This window comes from Nycticebus coucang, chromosome 20 (genome assembly GCF_027406575.1).
Source record: "Nycticebus coucang isolate mNycCou1 chromosome 20, mNycCou1.pri, whole genome shotgun sequence".
In the NCBI taxonomy this organism is placed as follows: domain Eukaryota; kingdom Metazoa; phylum Chordata; class Mammalia; order Primates; family Lorisidae; genus Nycticebus; species Nycticebus coucang.
The window spans coordinates 49,452,830-49,476,874 of record NC_069799.1 but is presented as its reverse complement, the minus strand read 5'-3'; the positions used below and the strand labels follow the sequence as shown (position 1 = coordinate 49,476,874).

At 39.6% G+C, this 24,045-nt stretch overlaps 1 protein-coding gene across 1 annotated transcript in view; it reads left to right on the top strand.

Moving 5' to 3' along the window:
- The first annotated feature begins 953 nt into the window (after positions 1–953).
- The window catches only part of GPR158 (G protein-coupled receptor 158), a 379,074-nt gene continuing 355,982 nt past the window's right edge, over positions 954–24,045 (top strand). The window contains exon 1 of the mRNA XM_053572712.1: positions 954–1,859. Within this exon, the coding sequence (XP_053428687.1) occupies positions 967–1,859 (893 nt within the window). The 5' untranslated portion in view covers positions 954–966. The remainder of the gene's footprint in view (positions 1,860–24,045) is intronic.

Here is a 24,045-nt window from a genome sequence, read left to right as displayed (position 1 = left end):
CGCGCAAGACACCAACACCCTCCTCCTCGGTACGGCCAAGTTTCCTTGGCGCTGGGGCACAGAACCGCGCTTGGCCCCTGGTCCCCCGCCGCCCCCGCAGGCTTCCGAGTCATCTGGACGCGGGTGGGTGACAGGACGCGGCGCTGCAGCTACCCGCGCCCGCGCGCGCCGCCTCCTCCGCCTCCTGCGCGGCACCTCGGGTTCAGCACTGGACAGCTCCCGCCCAGCCCGGCAAATGGCAGTCGGCTGATTGACAGAGGAGCCGACCAAACAGGGGACAAGACGACTCGAAGCCGCCCTGCGAGGGTTTGGTTGCGGCCAAGCTGTCTCTTTAAACTGGCTTTCCTCCCGAGAGCAGGGAAAGGCAGGAGTGTGGTTTGCGGCCAAACCCAAAGGCTCCAGTTGACCAGCTGCCCGGCCCTCTCCGCTCCAGAGAGGCCGCGTCTTCAAAGACACCTTCGCTCCCGGGACCTGCCTGGCTCCGCGGGGCGGCGCCTCCGGGCTAAGCGGTCAAGGAGGAGCCAGAGCCGGGAGGCGGGAACGACCTGCCACGGGTGAGATGATGGAGCAGCGTCCTCGGCGGGCGCGGCGGCAGCGACAGCAGCAGCCCTCCAGCACACCTCAATGAGAGCGGCGCTGGGAGCGGCTGGGCAGAAAGACGTAAGCAGGCTAACTATAGCCGCCGGAGCGCGAGAGCAAGGAACCTGTTCGGCTCGAGGCTGCGAGGTGCGTAATCCCGAGCCGGCCCCTTGTGGAGCAGGGACAGCCAGCATTGCCACAGGTGATTTGATTTCCTGTGACGGTAGCTTAGCCATCTGGGTTAGTTTCGAAACATTCTTGTTTTAAAGTCCTTTTGGACCAGGTGCCATCTGGAGAAGGGGAAAGACTCCAGTAAAAGTCTTACGGTTGAGAAATTGACGATTGAAATTGAAAAAGTGTCTCCTGTCTGCGAGCCAGACCTGAGCCATGGCTCGCCCCTTGCTCCTCTGCCTCCTGCTCGCTCAGCTGGGACCCGGCGCTGTCGGCGCCAGCCGCGACCCTCCGGGACGGCCCGAGTCCCCTCGTGAGAGGACGCTGCGGGGGAAGCAGCACGCCCAGCCGCCAGCTCGAGCCTCTGCCTCGGACCCCTCGGCTCCCTGGAGCCGCTCCACGGACGGCACCATCTTAGCGCAGAAACTCGCCGAGGAGGTGCCCATGGACGTGGCCTCTTACCTCTACACGGGGGACTCCCACCAGCTGAGGCGAGCCAACTGCTCCGGACGCTATGAGCTGGCCGGCCTGCCGGGGAAGTCACCAGCCCTCGCCAGCTCTCATCCGTCCTTGCACGGGGCTCTGGACACACTGACACATGCCACCAACTTCCTCAACACGATGCTGCAGAGCAATAAGTCGCGGGAGCAGAACTTGCAGGATGACCTGGAGTGGTACCAGGCGCTGGTGCGGAGCCTCCTGGAAGGCGAGCCCAGCATCTCCCGGGCGGCCATCACCTTCAGCACCGAGTCGCTGTCCGCACCGGCCCCACAGGTCTTCCTCCAGGCCACCCGTGAGGAGAGTCGCATCCTTCTCCAAGACCTGTCCTCCTCCGCACACCACCTGGCCAACGCCACGCTGGAGACCGAGTGGTTCCACGGCCTCCGGCGCAAGTGGAGGCCCCACTTACACCGCCGCGGCTCCAATCAGGGACCCCGGGGCCTGGGCCATAGCTGGCGGCGCAGGGACGGGCTCGGCGGGGACAAGAGCCATGTCAAGTGGTCTCCGCCTTATCTGGAGTGCGAGAATGGGAGTTACAAGCCCGGGTGGCTGGTGACTCTTTCCGCTGCCTTCTACGGGCTGCAGCCCAACCTGGTCCCGGAATTAAGGTAGGGAGGTGAAAGAAGGCAAAAGCAAAGCCTTCCTTTCGGTTTTGCGCATGGTTGTGCGCATGGGGAAGGAACAGTTATCGGTGACACTTAACTAGTCTGATCCTCACAGGAGACACTCGGTTTAGGGGCACCTCACGCGGGCGCATGAGTTTAGCGGGGAGAAGCGCCCCACCTCTGTCAGCCTCGGGCACCCAGAGAAAGCCTTCCTCGGATCAGTTTCCCGCGGGGTGAGGGACGCGGGAGCACTTGGTCCAGCACAGACCTCGGATGCTCTCGGTTCCCTGGGTCTCTCGGGATAGCCGGGAGGGGCGTTCCCTAACGGGGGCGATGCGACAGAACTTGGTGAGCTCTGCGTGGGTGCGCCCACCAGGCACAGGGTGGTGAGCATCAGATGAGAGCGGAGAGACGGCAGAGAAAGAGAGTTCCTTATTTTTGCCGCTTTAGAGTAGCCTCCGCCTGCTTCCTGCCCATGTAGTTTGGGCACTGATCTGTTGTTCGCCAGTTACCAGAGTGTATATTTAGAACGTGCTATCCCCGGGCAGTTCTGTCTCTAAGCAGTGAGTCAGTCTCAGCAGTGTAGCTGTCCCCGAATTTGGTCAGTGCGCTCCCTCTACTCCCGACCCCCAACCCCAATCTTCCCTTCTTTGGTGTTTTTCCCTCTGGGTCTGTCTTAGGCACACTTAACGCTTCTCCAGTCCTCTGTATACTCACACACTATAAAGGAACCTGGTTATATCAGGGAGGGAACAATCAGTTCTGACTCAAGTCACTAGGGAAGATCGGAGGAAACGTGCAGTTTCCTGTTATCTTAAGGCACAGCATTTGAGGAAAGCTGAGAATTTACAAATTAGCGGGTTGCAACATCTGTCCTGGAAAGGGACCTTTGAGGTGAGGAATTTCTATAAGGAGCTTTTAAGAATGGATGTGAGAAAGGACCACAAAAAGTAGGAACTCCAAAAAAGGCTTTGAGAGAGGGCTAAAGATTTACTGGACTCTTCCCCTATTCCCGTGATGGGAGGCTCTGGATAGAAGGTATGGGGGCTGAGGCTGCTTCTGTTCTTTTTTAAAACCTGGGGAGAAGTGAGAGACCTTTGTGTTTGTGCGTGTGAATGCGCGCGTTTAATGTTCTGGCACAGCAAGGACGGCACGCTGACCTGCTGAAAGATACCAGATCCAGATCAAAGGCTGGGCGGGCAAGTGGGGAAAGTCAGCACCTTGTCTGCCTTGGCACTGCCATTTACTGCCAAATGACCTCTGGCAAGTTGCTTCATCTCTCTGGGCCTCAGCTACTTAACAAGTGAGGGAGCTGAACTAGACGGTCTCTAGGGAGGCATCCAGTTGTCAAATTCTGCAGCTTTTAATGCTGGTGGCACATCAAAAGCATGAATGAAAAACCACCCCCTTCTCTGATTCTGCAAGACCATAGTGTGTGTATTGTGTGTGTGTCTCTTTTTAAGGTCTTGCCTTAAATCAGAGTAGCTCTTTCCTACTTTCAAGAAAATCTCATTTCCTCCTTATTTCTGCAGGATCCTATTAGAAAGAGTTGAGCCTAGCTCTGAATCTTTGCCATATTGCTTGCTCAAAAGAGGAAAGATCAGCAGATGTCATTCATGGCCACCAAAAGTTTGTGGCCTTTTGACAAGTCTTTTTAGGGAGCCCCAAGTTCCAGAATCTATCTATGTCTAGCTACTTAGATACTGTAACACTACTGTCCAGCTCTGTGCTGCTTTGCATGCATTAACCCTCTCAACCACACTGTGACTTAGGGTTTTCTCTATTTTACAGAACAGGAATCCGAAGCACAGAGGCATTAAGCCTTAACAGCACAGCTGAGAGTCAAGCCCGCTTCATACTTGATGCCATATGTACCACTCTATTTCATGCAGATGCCCCAGGGGTGCTGTGTACAATGCCGCTGCCTCACAAAATGTTATGTATTTTCAAGAATCAGATGGGGAGCTGGGGGTGAAAATTATTCGTTTTCAGAATTATTCTCTTAAGGATAAGGATCAGAAAGCACAGTCTGTCTAAATGAACTGTGAAAGGCTGAGGACACAAAGGGCCTACGGTGGGAAGGGCTTACATGCCCAGAAAGTAGTTTGTTTCTTTAAATGCCTTCAGAGTCCTTGATGGTATTCTTGGGCCAGGGCATAAAGCCAGCCATTTAAGGTCTGGCTCTCTACAGAAGCTGGCTGGTCCCAGCAGCACCACAAAAAGCAGAATGAGTGCTCTGCTGTGAGTGCTTTGCCCCGTGTGCTATGCCCCTCACATACTGCACTGAGGATTTACAGATGTTAATTAAAAGAACTAGAAGAAAATCTTACAGTTCCACCTGTTGTTTCATAGATGAAGAAATGGAACTAGAAAGGTAAAGTGACTTGTTCAAAAATCACCTATCAAGTTTGTAGCAACAACAGAAATGAGATCCAGGCCATCTGTCTCCGCCTTACACTCTGCTTGACAGGCATATACCTAATGCATATTTCTGTGGCTCTCTGAACCTTTGTATACAATCTATTTAGGGGATATAATTAATTCTCTATCATCTTTTAGGACAAAAAAGATTAGCACATAGAACAAAGCTGCTTAATTTTTAGAAAAGATTATGTTGTTAGTTTCACATATTTAAGATACTATTTATTTTTTCTTTTTTTGTTTAGCAGGCCCAGGCTGGGTTCAAACCCACCAGCCCCAATGCGCATGGCTGGCACCCTCATCACTGAGCTATAGGCAGCCAGCCTTGAGATACTATTTACTTTTTACCCTTACTATGTACCCTTGGTAGAGTGCTGTGGTGTCACAGCTCACAGGAACCTCAAACTCTTGGGCTTAAGTGATTCTCTTGCCTCAGTCTCCCAAGTAGCTGGAACTACAGGTGCCTGCCATAATGCCTGGCCATTTTTTGTTGCAGTTGTCATTGTCGTTTAGCTGGCCCAGGTCAGTTTGAACCTGGCACCCTTGGTGTATGTGGCTGGCGCCATAACGATTGTGTGTGGGAGCCAAGCCTTGAGATACTATTTAAATGGGCCTTTTCTGTTTCTTCATACTCATAAAAGGAAAACTTTTGTTGTTGAAATTTTATCATCTATGTATTCTAAAATTCTATAATATAGATGAGTAATGTTAGGTATGGTAGCAAGGTAAACCTCAATTAGGAATCCTAATCATGATTTTTAAATGGTATTTTGAACAAGTGTTATTTGTAAAAAGCTTTATCTGTAATTAAAAATCATTGATAATTACTTACAGAAAAGGAGAAAAAAATTTGAGGTTAAAATTTTCATGTAAGATTAGTTAATACTTTTCTAGGTATTGCTTATAAGATTTAGACATTAAATAACATATTGTAATGTAAATCCAATACACAAAATTCAAAAGTAATGTGGAGAACATAGTTAACTACTTTCTTATTGCCATTTATTATTGTAAAAAAATGCTCATAATAAATTTTATTCCCGTTTCAGAATGACACAAATAAGTTAAAATGTAAAACCTAGCGTAAGACACACATTGGAAGAGAAATTTGTTGCTCATGTTTTTCTTTCAATTAAATGACACTAATTTCTATTATTTTTCTTAAGTCTCATATTATAGACCTATAGTATAAATATTTTCTATCCTAGCAAAAGAGAGAGAATGATAATTTAAGGTAGACCCTAAAATGTTTTTACTTGCAGTATTTGGCTTGTGATGTCCTTGTAGAGTTTTCTTTAAAGTTAGAGCTCTTTGGTTTGCATATAATTTTTCTTTGTGGAATTTAAGGTACTGTGGAATTGGATCTCACGCTACTGAATGCATAAACACCTCTGTGGTGGTGGTTAGAATTGTTCAGTGGCTGGGATGGAGAGGAAGTACTTATGTGTTTGCTGAATTTAAATGAAGCTTAGTTACTTTGGGATTTAAATCTTTCTTGATGAGCTGAAAGAGACTTTAGAATTCATTTGGTTTCATCTTCTCTAGTTGAAGCAACTGAGACCCAAAGAGCTAAAGAAATTTGCTAGAAGTGGCATAGCTCTTGAGTGGCAGGTTAGAAATAATGGGAACCAATATTTACTGAGTATGTACTATATGTAGATAATTTATATATACCACTGCATTTAGTTCTTAGAAGTCTCAGGCAGTTACAACTTCCAGGAAGTTCAGCAACCTGCTCAGGGTAACACAGCTAGTAAACTGGGAAGCTGAAATCAAATTTAGGTCTATCTCATTAGGAAGTCTATGCAAAATTTTCAGCACCCTATGTGGCTTTCTGTCTCTTGATCCCTCAATTTTGTTTTCATCTTGCTATTAAAAAAATAAGTTAGTATTGTCTTGAATTAATTTACTTGGTCCTAATACATGATATACATTTCTTCTTTTTAGACCAACCTTACAATCATGTATGTTGTATAGTGAGAGTATTCAATTTGAGTCAGTACTTTACCTCAAGTTCCAGCTTTGTGTTTGACTGGCTGTATTAGCTCTTTGGAAATCGGTTTCTGCATAATTAAAATGTGGAAATGGACTTGATAGTTCATATCTTTATAACTCTTTTGTTTTATGAGTTCTTACGTGGGTTATCCAAATGGCCAGCAAGTGAGGTTTGGAAGCAGTGTTGGTAAACATAAACCCAGTACCTTGTGGAAATCATATTGCTGGGAGAGTCACATGCAGAGGAAATCAAGTCAATGTTAGTTCTGGTGTTTGGTAAAAAAGGCAAGTTGATGAAGGAAAGATCACAATAGCGTGGAAATCTTTTTAGAAACTAATGAACATTAGTGTCACCGATTGACTCCTTAAGTGGTCACGTTGCTCTCTCTCCTTCACACACATACCCACATCATCTCATTCAGTGATTCTAGTACAAATTTCAGTTTTCAACAAAAGAGGACAATTTATACGTTATGAAGGAAACGCCCATCTTGCTCTAGGCCAGGCTTATCCTACCTATGCTTTTCTTGTAGGAACTGATAATGGTGAAGGGACCTATCTATAGGGACAGCCCAGAGGTATGCTCTGGACTATACGTCAAAGGGATTTTAGATGAACTTCTGCTGTTGAAGCTTTTGTGACTCAGTTATGTCACCTGTAAACTGTGAATAGCAGTGTGTTTCTCCTTAGAGATTCTCTAAGACTAAATCGGTGCTTTTCAGCCTTTTTAATCTCACGGCACACTTGAACCTATAGTTAAATTTCTGCGGGACACTTAAATTATGTCCAAAAAAAGAGTAAAAAAAGCATATACTTACTGTGATTTGAACTTCTTTTGAAAATAATTTAATTAATAATCTTTAAAAAAATTTTTGGCGGGCGGCGCCTGTGGCTCAGCGGGTAGGGCGCCGGTCCCATATGCTGGAGGTGGCGGGTTCAAACCCAGCCCCGGCCAAATTAAAAAAAAAAAAAAAAAAAAAAATTTTTGTCATACCTAAGATCCTCTCATGGTACAAATGAAAATCACTGGACTCCACGAAGAACTGTCATTACATAGGAAGTTCAGTAAACGCATTTGTATCACAGCTTCTGTCTTCCCAAATACTGTCCTCAACCAGCCATAACTTTCTTAGTTTAGCTATATTAAAGTTATGTGAGATATAGTAATTTATTCAGGGGTCCTTAAACTACGGCCTGTGGGCCACGTGAGGTGGTGTAATTGTATTTGTTCCCGTTTTTTTACTTCAAAATAAGATATGTGCAGTGTGCATAGAAATTTGTTCATAATTTCTTTTTTAAACTATAGTCTGGCCCTCCAACGGTCTAAGGGACAGTGAACTGGCCCCCTGTAAAAAGTTTGAGGACCCCTGCTTGAGTTTAGATAGTGGTTTAGTTTTATTTCTAATCATTGTGAGGGCTTGTAATGGCAGTGGATTATGGCAGAAATATTGGCCTTAGAGACAGAAAATGTTGGCCCCAGCCTGGATCATATCCTTGACTTATGGTGTTACCATGGGCAGTAGTTGCCCTTTCCAAGCCTCAATTTCCTCAAATGTAAACTGAGGAGTTTGGACTAGCTGACCTGTTTACAAACCTAGGAGTCTATGCTTATGCATATAATTCAGTGTGTCAGTTTAACTTGTGAAGTTTTATTTGATTCATTGCTGAAATTAGTTAATGGATTCTCCTACAATTGCAGAACATATTCATATGTTCTGTGTTTGACTTTATAATGATCACTTAGAGAAAGCCCTATCAACGTACACTGAGTTACATATATAAACTAATGGAAATGAGAACTCTATTTCAAAATAAGATATTTCAAAACAAGCATGATCTGAGTTCCCAGATTTGAAAACTCCCCTGAAATTCACTTAAATTCAGTATGAAATTGCTTCACAGATTTCTAAACCAAGGGCCTTGGTATGCCTGAGTAATTTCTCTCAAGACAATCAATATTTAGACATTTTGAAGCTTCTTACTTACTCTTAGAAACAAACTGTTTTTGATTTATCTCTGTAGTTGGCTTTAAAATTTCAGAAATGACTGTTTTAGTAAAGCAGTGGCACAGGATTATCTTGTTATTTTCTAGACTATGAATTTGGAAATAGAAATGGGATTTTCAAGACTGCCAAATAAATTACAAGAGTATATACCTACTCTTGGGAGAGGGAACTGATGCTCTCACTGTACTGATTTTACAGCCTCAACTTCTGGATAAGCCAAATGTTACTTTCAATTTTGGAAAGGCAGTGGTTTGTTATACAGGGTTCAGGTGTTAAGGCTACCCATTCTCAGTTCCTAGAGTACTACTGAATTCAACATTGACTGCATTTTTGTGATTGTCTTATAATATACTGGAGTGCCAAGAAGTATGCTTTTGATGCTATTTTGTAGTTGGTTGGTTCAGACGTATTAGGGCCCTGTTTTCTCTCTTCAGTTCTGATTTGGTGCACAAAGGGTTATCTATGCAGAATTATCTATGCAGAATCACTAGAACAGCACATTGGGATTTTGATAACTTTCATGTCTTGATGGTCACTTTGTGCAGATAAGCACTTCAACAGTACCGTGGCTATGCTTGGGAGAGTTGGCAGCCAATAGCGTCAGGAAACTTTTTCTGGCACAGCAATGTCACATGCATTGGGGTGGGGGTTTGTTTTGTTGGTCTTTTAGCTTTATCTGCTTTTTAGCTTTTAGTAACAAGTTAAATTTTGTTTATTAAAATGCTAAAGTTACACACAGTGTAATTTGCACTTTGGCTGGGCAACTGGGCTCCCAACAAGACTTTCTTCCTATAGGAAAATATTTGACCTATAAAAATATTTAGGTGAATGGTTGGTCCATGAAATACTTCTTCAGTTTGGAAGAGCATGAATCCTCTTGGCTAGAAGTCTTTCACAGTTTTTTCTTTCCTCTTTCCTACAATGCCAAAGCTAGTATAGGAAGTAGTACTGAATTTCTCTTTTATACCTAAGGCTATTATAAGCACCTCAAAGCAATCATAGGACACATCGAATTTCATTAACTTCATTATAGGCAGAGTTTACAGCAAACACAGATTAGCTTAAATGTGATATGATCTTGATAGGAAAGTTTTTTTTTTCCAAACAAAATTCCTGTTACCTATCCTTTTGTCCAAGCAGTTGCCTCCCCTGACAAACACATAAACACACAGTTACTAATACTTCTAATTGCCATCCAGTTGAATTTTATTCATTGTAATATCTGTTGTAACTTTCCCTCACTTAAACAATTTAATGAAAACAAGATGATGTAGACATATTAAAAATCCTTTCTAATTAGCCAAGTACCCAGTGTACCTACAACTTAAAAGGAAACTTAAGAGTTTCATAGATTTTGGTTTTTTTTTAAAGCTAGCTTTTTTACTATTATGTGTTTTGTCTGATGTGTATGCCTTGTTACATTCTTATGGCATGTGTAAAGGATATGTATCTCCTTTCTGAAGTTTCAAGCCATGAGAACATGACACATGGCTTTTAATGAGAAAGAAGAAAAGGTGCTATGGTGAAGAATAATGTATTTTATCAATTCTAATATGCACCATTTTCACATTTTGATGTTTCTCAAATTGCAATACATCTTTTGATTGAGGACACATCATTTTTAGTTGGCATTTATTTCATTTTAGTGGTGTATAACAAAACAGTGGATTTTACAATTAATGCATCTTATCTTTGATGAAATAAGATATTAGCAACTAGGAAAGTAAATTACAAGGTCTCTTTTCATCTATAAAAGTCATCAAGATGCAACAAAATATACATACATGGAAACAAAGTGCAAACCTTACTGCTTATATAAATTAGATTCTAATTTATATAGAATCTATAGAATAATTGTGTTCAAAATGGAAAAGCATACTAAGACATGTAACCACATTTTCTTTTTAATGTATGTGAAATACACAAAACAGTGGGCTAGAAAATAAATTTATTTTCAGAATAGGTAAGGTAAGACTCTCAGAATAGGGAAGGTTAGGATCAAAATTTTTCTCATACCATCTGGCAAAGTTTTTCACTCACTGTGGAAAAATACCTAAGATAGTGAAAATAAAAGACCACTAATTGAATAGGAGGCAATAGATATGTCTCTCCTTTCTAAAGTGCTAAAAAAATAAAAAATAAAAAAGGTTTCACAATGGGAGAAAAAACCTTGTGTAGCAATGTAACTTGTTTGGGTCAATGAGATTTAAACAGTGAAGATGAGCATTTTCTTTCTTTCTTGCTTTTTTTTTTTTTTTAAAGATGCCTGAGATGGAATGAAGAATTTGATTTTCTTCTTGTTTGGTGCCTCATTCCACTTAGAGCAGGGTTTCTCAGCCTTGCTATTGTTGACATTTTGGGCCAGACCATCCTTTGTTGTAGAGGCTGTCTTGTTTACTGTATGACGGTCAGCAACACCTGTGACCTCTACCCACTAGATGTCAGTAGCAATCTTTCCACCTCCTCCAGTGTATCAACCAAATATGTCTACAGTCATTGCCAAATAACCCCAAGTGGGCAAATCTCTCTCTGGTTGAAAGCCACTGATGTAGAGGACAACATATGACATATAAAATACAATATGCTCTACTGGAGCGGTCCTTATCACAAAGGTTGTATATGTATGTGTACAAGAAGGTGTATCTTTCTGTGTGTGCATGCATATACTCCATGTGTTTGTTGGATTACATTCCTATTTCTTTACTTAGAATATAAGATCAATGTATATTATATACAACTTGACATGAGAACTAAAAAATGTAAATATTAATTAATTTACATTTATATGTCATCAGGGCTCAAAAAGAATATCTGAAGAAATTACTTGCAGAATCTGTTGATAAATATGGTTTTATTATTTACATGATTAAATGTTTTATATTTAAGTTTTCCCATTAAAAGGAAAGTTGTGTGTGTGTGTGTGTGTCTCTGTGTGTGTATCTGGAGAAACAGAAGGGGGTAAGTAGGAATGTGAAGAGGAGTAGGGAAGAGAGAGGAGAAGAGAAAGGGAACATGGAGACGAATGAACTGATGAAAAACAGTTAGCAGTCTGATTGCTGGAATATTGCTTTACTTTTACATGAAGCTGTGTTCACCACTGAGCAATTTTATAGTTCTGATGAAACTGAACTATTTTTCCCTAGTAGGCAGCTGAGGACTCAAATTCCCAAAGATTTAATCATTATACAGATAAGTTGCCTGTGCTTGCATTTCAGAACTTCATTTCAGGAAGTCAAAGCTATTATCATGCTAATACAGAGCTTATCCCATTAATGGAATAGTAATACCTTAAAATATGTATTTTGAAAATATTCTGTTTGCTTTTATCTTTACTGGTTCAACTAGAAGCTGTTCAGATTTTGTACTTATTAGAAATGAAATTCCTAGAGGAGAGGATTAAAATGCTACATAATTAAACATTTAAGGTTTTAGATGAACATCTTTCAAGATGCAGTTTTTAGTATGATTAATGTTTAGAATCATGTTAAATCAGAAGAAAACTTAAAAAACAATGACCACAAGATGAAAAAAAAATTTTTAGGCTTCACAGCGTAAATGCCCTTAGCGCAAACTGAGAGTGACCACTTTTCACTCTGTGTTCATGAACAGATCACCTAACGAGCTGCCTGGACGCAGGGAGGAGGAGCTTGCTGTCACACATTGTGGAAAAATGAGAGACAATGTTGTATGTTAGAGGTGACACTACATCTACTAAAAAGAAAGATGAAGATTATGATTTTTCTAAATGAGGCAAACTTTTGGGAAATTGGGTATTGATTTAATAATCAGTTTTGTAGAAAGGCCCTCAAAATACAGTGCTCTAAAAGTTATTTAGCTGCCTTTCCATTTTTATGAGGAAGAAGCAAACAATAAATGACACTGGGGCATTCTTTAAAGAAGCAATGTGTTAGTAAATATCTTGTGAAATGCTCCTTTTTTTTTTTTAAATTTCAGAATATTACAGCAGTACATGTGTTTTGGTTATATAGTTTTTTAATACATTTTAGGTCAAAATTTTAAGTATGCCATTCACCAAGAATGAGTGCATTAGACCTGTTACATGTGAATTAACCCAACCCTCCCCCCACCTACTTGATTCTCTCTGAATTTTGCTAACCTATGTGCACATCAGTTGATTGTCTATTCTAGTTCCAATGTAGTATTCAGTATATATGGTGTTTGTTTTTTCATTCTTGCAATACTTCACTTAGAAGAATAGTCTGTAGTTCTATTCAGGTTGTTACAAAAAATACTAGATCACCACTATTTTTTATGGCTGGTAGTACGCCAAGGTATACAAATACCATATTAATCCACTGTTGTATTGATGGGTATTTGGGTTGTTCACACATCCTTGCAATTGTGAATTGTGCTGCTATAAACATTCAAGTGCAAGCGTCCTTATGATAAAATGTCTGAAAAGCTTCTTATTGAAGAATTAGAATTTTAGAGGTGAAGGGGATTTTAGAGGTCATATAATCGAATTTCTTTTTAAGGGTGAAGAAACTGAGACCAAGGGAAGTAGTAACTGTCACTTGTGCCACTTACGGCTTCTGTGAACTGCCGTTTAATAATAAGCATAAATTAAAGTAACTAAGAGAAGGTTAATTTACATTCATTATTCATTAATGAATAATGCCCAAACCTGGCTGGGCATCAGGATCACCTGGAGAATTGGATAGCAGATTCCTATCCATGTGAATGCGACGATCTGAGGACTAGATCAGAAATCTATACTACAAAGTCTTTGTCATTCAGAAGGAGCTGGTCCTTAAACACAAACTTGGGAAAAAGCAAACCATTTGGTAATGTTGAAACACACATAACTCTTTCTACACGATTTTTAAGAATACAAATTAAACACCATAAACCTTTAGCAACTTTAGTTTTAGTCACTGGAAAAATGTGGTGCCAGGCCATACTGAGTACTGGAAACATTCTAATATTGTGAATGACCCTCCCAGGACTGCAAATTTTAGAATGACTAGCAGGTTTTTTATGAAGGCAGATAGCTCACAGTTTATATACTCCTGTTTCTCCTTTACTTTATTTTGGGTTCTTTGGTTTTTCACCTTTAAAATAGGGGGCTACCATAAGAGCAGGCAGCTTTTTGTTATTATTATTTGTCTCTTTATGTAAACATTTTATTCCCTTAACAGTCCTACATGTCCTTTAAGTACAAGGACTGTATTTTATGACTTCCTATAGCCAGTGACTTTTGGAACTACCTTGCCTATTTCAGGGAGGCAGTATGGAAGAATTCCAGGAGGAGGAGCTTTAGGGTTATAAATCCCAGTTTGAATCCAAGTGTTTCCACCTCCACTTACTGACATTGGGAAAATCATTTAACTTTCTCTGGGACTTGCTTCCCTCATTGCCAAAGGAATATCTCTTATTGTTGTAAAGGGTAAACAACCTTATATAGGTGTCCATAAAGTTCGTGTGTGATTTAAAATAGTTGTCTATATGTATATGTAAACAGGCTGACATAATTTCTGGACTGTGTTATCCTTTTAAAAATATTATAAAGATGCTTCCAAACTTAAAATTTTTCAACTTTATGATGGTGTAGAGATACGCATTCAATAGAAACCATACTTTAGTATAGTATTAAATAAATTACATGAGGTAGTATAGACTTTATAAAACAGGCTTTGTTTTTGGATTATTCTGCCCAACCAGATGTAACTTCACAGTAAGCAGAGCATCTGTCCGTAAATGTGCACCTAGCTAGGGCTACAGTGCTGGGGATATAACAGTTACGATGACAGGCAAAACCCCTGTCTTTGTGCATGTTTTTGTGAGGGTAGGGGGAGATAGGTAATAAGTAAGAAAAATAATAAATTATTATTGATAGAAACAAATGCTATAAAAAAATAAACCGAATGATGTGGTAGGGAATGACTGAGAGGGGTAGGGTAAGACTCATTAAATAGGGTGGTCAGGAAAAGACCTCTTTGAAGAGTTGGCTCTGACCTGACAGTGAAGGATGAGAAACAGACAGTCAAAGGGGGAGTCATTCTGTTCCGGATCGTGAGCAGCAACTACAAAGGCCTGGAGATAGGGGTGAGCTTCGAGTGCTCTAAGAGTGGACACAAAGCCAGTGTTGCTGGAATGTAGTGAGAGGTGAGTAACGTGGTAGATGATGAGAGGAAGGGATGGAGAAGGTGCTCAAAAATAGCTAAAATGTTATGACAGCACAGAGACATGTTAGGTGCTTCACGCATTTCCACCCCCCTACCCTGCTAATTTGTGTATTGTGAGTGCATCTCCATTTCCCCCCTTCTGATGGCTTTGATGTTGTGTTTTTGTTTATCTGTGGCCTCTTTCTTTCCCTTTCTCCTTTTAGCTGTGGCCTTCCTGCCCATGGCCTTCTTTAGCTCTGGGAGATTGGGTTTTTCTGTTTCTCTGATGAGATTTCAGTGAATGAATAAGCTGTTTTTAATTACTACATGCTTGAATGTAAATGAATAAATTGGACTATGTGAAAGATAAGGGAGGTAGTAATTAAAAATCAGAATTCCTTGGAAAAATCACTTTGGTGCTTTTCCTGCTCCAGGCTTAGGCCCATAAAGTAAAAAATAAACAAGATGCAAATAGCAGGAGAACAAGGGGAGAGGGACAGCGAAGTCAACTCATGGCAAAACATTTCCTTCCCTCACCAGCACGCCTAGGATAACATCCACTGATCTTGACCTCTGTTAAGTGGAGGCTGGCAGGTCTTGTCATTTGGCATTTCATGACACACACTTTGCTGCATTTTATGGTGAGGTCTAAGATGTGGAGATCAGAGGCTGCTGAAAGAACTGCCATTAAGAGGCGCGGAGCAGAGGAGTGAGACTAGAAGATCCAGAAGAAGCCCACGGACATGGGACATGACCTCTGCGTGACAGGAAGAGAAGTACATACAGGCAGGGGTATCTCTAATGATGAATATTAATAATAGAAAACTGTGATTATGGGTTTTGGGAAATAAAATAATCATTAGCTTCTCCAATATGACAAACGTAGAATTTAGCTTATGTTCTTTTTTCTTCCCCCATCCTCTCTGTTGTTTTATTAATTATATTTTTATTTTTAATTTCTCTGTTAGTTACCTTGGCTTTTACACCTATAAATTTTAGACAGCATCTTCTATTCTTTACTTTTCCTCCTTTGCCTTCCTACCCTTGTTTCCTATTCCAATATTTTTAGATAATTAAAGATGGTAACATTTACATTCTGTTAACTACTGTAAGAAAATCTGGGCTTTGTCAATTAGTAAACTCTAAGACTTAAAACTTGAAAAACTGAATTCCCCACCATTGCAAGGCTGTTCCAAATTTCAAGGTCTAATAGATTATCTCTCTCTCTTTTTTTTTTTCGGATCACTTGCTATCTTTTGTGTATGTAGATGCATTAAGATTTTTCACATATTCTCCCATTCCTTGGAATTGCAAATTGCTTTTCTTTTTCATGTTAAACAAAAAGAAATCATGTTTTATTTCTATGGTCTTCCAACTCCTAAAACATTTGTTAAAGAAAATTTCCATTTCTGCTGAAGACATTCTTGAAGTCTCATAGTTCAGATAGGTTGCTTTAGTTCTTCAGCAGAACAGCTATCGTGGAGATCCTTTTAAATTACTGACCTTCAGGATTAGTTCAACAACTGTGTGTTGGGTGCAAGGCCTCTGATTTCTAGAATTCCCCTTCTTTTTCACCCCATGGAACACACTCTCAAATACCTTTTACAGGAAGGATATGTGAAGAGTAAAATTTTTAAATCTTTTAATCTCTGAAAATGTCTTTGTCTTCAAGCATGATTGATTGTCAGAACTTAGAAGTATAGGTTCAAAGTCATTCTGCCCTCAGAATTTTAAAGACGTTGTTGTCTCATTTTTAGCATTCATTGTTGCTGATGAAAACTTTGATGCTAACCTGATGTATTATATTATACCTATGAAGGTCATCTTTTCTCCTCATGGAAACTTTTAAGATTTTTTTCTTTTTCCTTGGGGTTCTGAATATTCATGATGATGTGTTTAGATGTACTTAGATGTGATTCTTTTTATGAATTTCACCACTTAGTGGTCTCTTTTAGACTTTTTCACTCAAAAATTTGCATTTATAATTATTTTCTACTGTCCATTTTCTCTTACTAAACCCCTACAGTTGAGTATTTGGCTTTATGGATTGATCTATTTCTTAACTTATTTTTTAATCACTTTCTATCTCTTTATTTTTCTTTCTAGATTTTATTTTTCTTCATTTTTATGTTGAAATAGTTTACAATTGGCAATCTCTTTTAGTGTTCTTGACCTCTTGCTTGCTCTTAGATTTGTTCATAATTGTATGTTCATTTTCCCAAACCTCTTTGAGGTTCCTAATCAAAATGTTTATAAATGCTCTTCTGTGCCCTGAATTATTGCTGTTTGCTCCAGGTTCCATTGTTGTCCTTGTTCATATCTGTTCTCCTTCATGCTACAGTTCTCCCAACTGTGATCCTTAGTTGGTCACTAGTTTTGTGACTGAAGGACTAGGTTACTTTATAAAGTTAGTATCTCGTGACAGATATGGAGGCTTGGTATCTCAGTAGATCTCTCCCTTTACTTTAGTATGCCTGAGAAGGAAGCCGGCCGTCTCTGTGCCACTGCAGAGAACTAATACTTATTCTAGAAGCCTTAGCTTTTCCTAGGCATTTCTTTCGATCTCTTTACAGAATCATTCTTGGTTTCTAGCTTGGCAATAAATGCCATCACTGCACCAAGGGTGGGGGAAGTGCTAACTCATGTTAACTATTTAGAAAGAAGTCCTTCAATTAACCACCATAATGTGTGCCTCAGTTTCTACTCCCATTCTTGATACCTGTCAACTTTGGGCTTAAAATCTTTCCGCAGGCTCTCCTGGAAAAGCAGTTTCCTCGGCTGCTCCAGCCCTCTCTTTAGCATGTCCCAGGCTTGGCTGCTACCACCCTGGCTTGTGATCAGTTCAATCCTGGAGAATTCTATCAAATTTTTGGTCAGCTACTTCTCATTGTATTTATTCTCTCTTGTGCTTAGACAGTTTCATTACAATTGGATAAAGAAAGAGGAGGTAGAGAAACATTTGCTTAATTCACCAAGAATTTGAACTTAGGTCTTCTGAGCAGTCTTCTTACCCTTATACCTACAATATGGACATCATATTCAGCTCTTTTATTTGTTAACTATGTGTTCTCAGGCAAACCTTTTTATCTCTTTGTGTCCCCAAATTTTTAACGATTATTTACAGAGAATAATATTGACCACATATAGGTGCAATATAAATTGAAGAAAATACAAATCATATCTAGTTTTATTAATTAATTAATTAATTTAGAGACAGAGTCTTACTTTGTCACCCTTGGTAGAGTGCCCTGGCATAATAGCACACAGCAACCTTAGACAGGTTAGACCTTAGACCTTAGACCTCTTGGGTTTAAGCAATTCTCTTGCCTCAGCTTCCCAAGTAGCTGGGACTACAGGCACCTGCCACATTGCCTGTTTTTTTTTTTTTTTAGAGATAAGGTCTCACTCTGGCTCAGGCTGATCTTGAACTCCTGAGCTCAGGGCAATCCACCTGCCTTGGCCTCCCAGAGTGCTAGGATTACAGGCGTGAGCCACCACACCCAGCCCCATATCCAGTTTTAAAGTGGATGTTTTGAGAATGTCTAGCATGATATTTAGTAGGATCTAGAAAAATGTTAGGATCTAGAAAAAAATTATTTAGAAATTTAAAACCTAGCTGTAAAATTTGACTTTGAGATCTATATGAATGAGAACAGATAAAAAAGAGAGCAGTGTTTTTAAATTTAAGAAATCACTAACAATGAAGACATATTTTCGCTTAGATTTTCTTTTTCTTTCGTTCTTTTTTTGAGACAGCATCACTCTGTTGACTCAGCTAGAGTGCATTGTTGTCATTGTAATTCACTGTAATCTCAAACTCCTGGGCTGGCTCAAGTGATCCTCCTGCCTCAGTCTCCTGAGTAGCTACAGGTGTGCACCACCATGCCCAGCTAAGTTTTCTATTTCTTGTAGAGACAAGGTCTTACTCTTGCTCACGCTGGTCTTCAACTCTTAACCTCAAGTGATCCTCTCACCGTGGCCTCCCAGAATGATGGGATTATAGGTGTAAGCCACTGTACTTAGCCCTTTCCTTAGGTTTGAAATAAAATGTTAATATAAATGTTATGTTTAATTAAATCACCAAAAAAATCTCAAGGCAGAAGACAATTATTACGTATTTTAAGGAAGATTACAGCGTTCACATTAGATATCTATTTTCTCTGACAGAACATGTTTTGTTCTTATTTTTTCCTCCTTGGCAAGTCAAAAAAATATAACTTTGGATATATTATGTAACTTTTCTGAATCTTATTTTCTTCATCTGTAAAATGAAAAAAAGTATTTCCTCTCTCAGAGGACTATTTGAATTAAACAAGTCAATAGAAGTGACCTCTGTGTACCATTTCCTGACAAGAATTGCCTCATTGCATTCAGAAATGGTCAAGTTCAAAGCGGTTCTACAAAGGAGACTATGGATGTGTTTGATAAAATAGATATAGGTTATCATTTCAGTGAAGGAAAACCACTAAAATGAGACATCAGTCAGCTACCTCTGTAAAAGCAGCATATTCAAGGTATATTTTTCTGGGGGTGGGGTGGGTGGAAATCATCTACTTTCAGATTCTAAACTTCAGAAATTTTAGGAGATATGCTGCATTTAACTTTGAAAATGTACTAAAGACCATGATGGTATTTGTGGATAGAGGATAGAGGTCCCCTCCTGATTGACCTTACTTCATTATGATTTGATTGGTTCTCTTTTTATCAAATTTGATGGTTTTTCAGACACAATGTATAGACCTTTGCAAAGAATTCTTGACCTGATTGCCAAAAAGACTTCCAAGAACAAGAAGCCAGACAGATGGAAGATGTGTGTACTATGTAAAGTTTTGGCAAGCTTCTCTGGACATGTCTGCTGCTAAGTGGTGTGGGGGAGGAGAACATTTTCTTGCCTTAAGACAGACTGTTGTCAAATTCTTCTTTTAAAGGGGGATCAGATCTTACAAACCATGTTACGACAGGAATATAAAGTCATGATTGAAACTATGGAAACAATTGACACTTAAATAGTTGGTAAATAGATTTAAAGTGATTTCTGGCAATATTTTTGGAAGATAATTTATCATTATTAGATGATGGGACTAGGAAAAAACAATTGCTAACAAATGCCTCTTAAATTTGGCCTTCTAAATAAGCAGAAAACCATTTATTTGATAATGATATTTTTACATAAGTAATGCTTACTGTTCTCTAGAAATGCAAGAGGCAAAAATGAAGTTATCACCTTTCCCCTTCTACCAAATTGTAGGTTAGAGCACAAGGTTACATTCACTACTAGGTTGACTTTCTATTGTTTTATTTAAGGCATAAAGATGTAGTTGGCAGAAAAAGCAGGTTTCGAGTTGAGTAGGCTTCATATTTTCCCTTTGTAAGACTTTCAAGGACTCAGATAACAATATAAATGCTATCTTTCCTAACTAATATTTTCTGGCTGTTGGTTAGCTACTTTTGACATTGTTTTATTCCTAAGCTGTGAATAAGGTAGCTATGCATTTAATGCCTACTAGTGTAGTGAAGATCAAATGAAATAAGGCATGCCAAAAGTTCTTTGAAAACTGGAAAGAGCTAAACAATTGTCGGGATTTAAAATATAATGTTTCTGCATAGTATATTCAATTGTGCAAAACGAGGTTTATAGAACATATTTACTTTATTCACCAGTCATGTAGCTTATTATTGTTAGACAGGGTTAGTAACCATTGTTATTTTAATTGATTTTTTTCACATTCTTATATGCTAAATTAATGATGACACTCAATTATGCAGGTCTGGGAAATGTGCAGAGATTTATTTTTCCTGCTTTTGCTCTAATTCTAGTATTTTTTGCATTTAGAAATGGTGAATTTTGGAAAAAAAAATTTTTCTCTCCTAATTATGTGCTGTGTTATAATTGAAAGAAAAGGAGGAGAAAACAGAGCCATTAAAAGTTGATTGGAAACTAAAGAAAAGATTGTATTTAAGAGGCTTAAGAATAAAAAAAAAATTACCTATACTGGTAAATATGACATTTTTCCAGGAACCATCTTACCACCAGAACCACTGTTGTCAGCATAGGGACTCTTTGGTTCTGGGTGAAATTTTGCATGTGTATATTAGAATTGAGAAGTAAAATAGAAGTGTTGGAAGTGTGTATGATGCTGCTGGCAGCTAGAACATCTTAACATTTCCTAACCACCAGGTGGCCTCTACAAACTGCCAAATAAGGTAAGTTCACAACCTGCTTCCACCAGAAGTACTCTGCAAAACCATCAGAGCATGTTTATGGTTTTGAAATTGCCTGGGGAATGTGGTATAGAAGAACAGGTCACTTCATGTTTTCTTTGGGTAGCTGTCTTATTTTTGTGTATAATATGTAAATTTTATGGAATATGGTTTTCTGATTTCCTTTTGTATTACTACTGTTACATCTGCATGCCATTCTAACTCTTCCTCTTGTAAGACGAACTGTTAAAGTGATCTCCATCTGTTTACTGGATTGACCATATCTAAATACCCTTATCCTGGCACAATGCCAAACAGAGAGCTGAAAACAATACAGCAAACCAGTGTGTTGGGCTGACTAAACTCCCATGATACTATGTTGACTATTTGCCCCACTTCATATCTAACAGTGACTAGCATAGTCAGTGCTCGATACATTTTATGTGAATGAATGAATAAATCGTTCTTTCACTTCTTTTTCCCACTAGACCATAATCTTTTAAAGAGTGATATCCTAGGCTTTCTATTTATACCACCACTCACATGCGTGCGCGCGCGTGCGCACACACACACACACATTCTACATATTGATCTACTCATCTATCTATAATGTGTGTGTATAACATCAGTTAATTTATTGAACATTCTGGAACGTTGATACTAAACATGATCAGATAGCTGTGATAAGAGAATAATTAATAGACTTGAAGTCAAATGCATAGTTTTGAGTTTCTTATCTGACATGTAGGAGCTGTGTGTTTTCACGAGTCATTTACTTTCTTGGACTCTACTTATTTGTATGTAAAATGAGAATACTACTTACCTCTTAGATTGTTTTGGGAAGTTCTTATAACTGAAAAGTGTGATAGATAAAAGAAGTGTTGCTTTATTGTTGACATTATATTTTTAATCTTTGGCTTTTGAATCCTATCTTGAATCCTGGCTTTGTTCACTCAATGGATTCTGATTAAAGTTTTGGTTGTGTTAGGGAAAGTCATCCTTATCCTGAAGTAACTCAAGTATCTGCCTACATCTGCTGAGTAAGCAGACACCAAGTACTTCAGCATTTAAGTCATACCTGATGTGTTAGATTTGCCAAATATTTTCTCTGTCGCTAAAGCCCTGGGAGAACTGAGTTGTTGGTGCTCTTGTACTTTTTGTAGTTATGAGATTGAGCTGAACGACAGAGATGCTGGGTATTTTGTAAGCAATATTTTTCTTTTTTTTCTTTTTTGCAGTTTTTGGCCAGGGCTGGGTTTGAACCCGCCACCTCTGGCATATGGGGCTGGCACCCTACTCCTTTGAGCCACAGGCACCACCCGCAATATTTCTTTTTAGGATGAGAGACCCCAAGTGAAGAAGTTACCCAAAGAAGACTTTAGGTAAAACTTAGTCTGTAGGGCGGCACCTGTGGTTCAAAGGAGTAGGGTGCCGGCCCCATATGCTGGAGGTGGTGGGTTCAAACCTAGCCTCGGCCAAAAACTGCAAAAAAACCCCAAAAAACAAAAAACTTAGTCTGCAAAATATTAATTTGGATCTTTGCAGTTATATGGTAACAAAAAGGAAATCACTACTCCTCCACTTTTAAAAAAGTCTCTCCTATCCCTTTACCCCACCCCATTTGCAACTAACTTGTGAGATGGATTCTTCCATCCATACACTATTTTATGTGTAAATAATTTTAATTAAATAATTGCTATAACTTTATTATTTTGCATACTTTCATTCACACAACTCTGTTTACTTAATTTAAAGCCTATTGCACTTGGTAGTCCCACGTGGTCTTTAAGTAGTCTCCCATCTAAGTACTAACCAGGCCCAACCCTGCTTAGCTTCTGAGATAAGGTGAGATCAGGCACGTTTAAGGTGGTATGGCTATAGACCATACATATCTTATTTTGGAAATCTAATGTTGGTACATATATAACCGGTCCATTTCTCTACTGCTGCGTAGTATACTTTCTGTGCTCTTTTATGGATGTAAGAATTTCTTTGAAAGATAAACCCAAGAGCAGTATTTCTGGGTCATAGGGAGGGGTATGTGTAATTTTACTACATTTTGAAGACTGCTTTCTAGACAGGCTGCATCAGCAGGCTCCTATAGCCTCACATTCCTGCCAACACTTGGCATTATACAGCTTTCTAATTTTCTGCCAATCTAACAAATGTGAAGTGATATCTCACCATTGTTTTAATTTGCATTTTTCTGATTACTAATGTGCTTGAGCATCTCTTCATGTGCTTGTGCAGCTGTGGGGTTTACTTTTTTGTAAACTGCTTGTTTATATTCTTTCTCCATTTTCTATTATAACGCCTATATACAATTATTATATTATATTACACATATTATTTTTTTATTGCCAGTTTTATTATCTATTTATTTTGAGGTAGAATCTCTTTCTGTTGCTGAGGCTAGAGTGCGGCGGTGTCATAGCTCCTCAACCTCGAACTCCTGGGCACAATTTATCCTCCTGTCTCAGCCTCCAAAGTAGCTGGGATTAAGGCACACATGACCCATACATGGCTAATTTTTAAAATTTTATAGTGGCAGGGTCTCACTATATTGCCCAGGATGGTTTCAATCTCCTAGCCTCAAGCCATCCCCTCTCCTCAGCACCGCAAAGTGCTGGTGTTCCAGGCACGAACCACTGTGCCTAGCCAAAGTCAGTTTTAGACATTGTAAAATATCCAATCTGTCATCCTTCAAAACTTTTTCCATAATGTCCTCCTTTGAGGAATAGAATTAAAAAAACTTCTGAATCCATTTACTTTATCAAAATTTTGTCTTACAGTTTATGCTTTAGGGTTTTCTTTATTCTCTTAGTCTGTTTTGTACTGCTATAACGAAATACCTGAGACTGGGGGATTTATAATCAACAGCAATTTACTTGGCTCAGTTCCAGAGGCTGGAAGTCCAAGGTTGAGGAGCAATACCTGGTGAGGAATTTCTTGTTGTGTCATACTGTGGCAGAAGGTGAAAGGGCAAAAAAGCCTACATGTGCACAAGAGAAAAGGGAGGGGAGGATGAGCACAAGAGGGGGCCAGACTTGCTTTTATAACAAACCCACTCACTCCCTCAGTAGCCACATTAATCCCTTCATGAGAGAAGAACCCACATGACTGAATCACCTCTAACGATCCCACCTCTCAACACTGTTGCATTGGGAATTAAATTTCCAACACCTGAACTCTGGGGATATGTTCAAACCACAGCATTTGGGAAGTCTTTAATAACTTGTCACAAAAATGTTATGTTTATGACTATTAACTTTATAATTTTACTTTTCATAATCACATCTTTAACATTTTGAGTTCACCTGTGTACATGGTATCAGGTAGGCATTGGTTATTATTTTTATTCATTTATTGAGCCAGGTTCCCAAGGTTATCATTCTTTATCTTACGTATTAGTGCCTCGTATCAGTGCTTGACTCTGAGCTC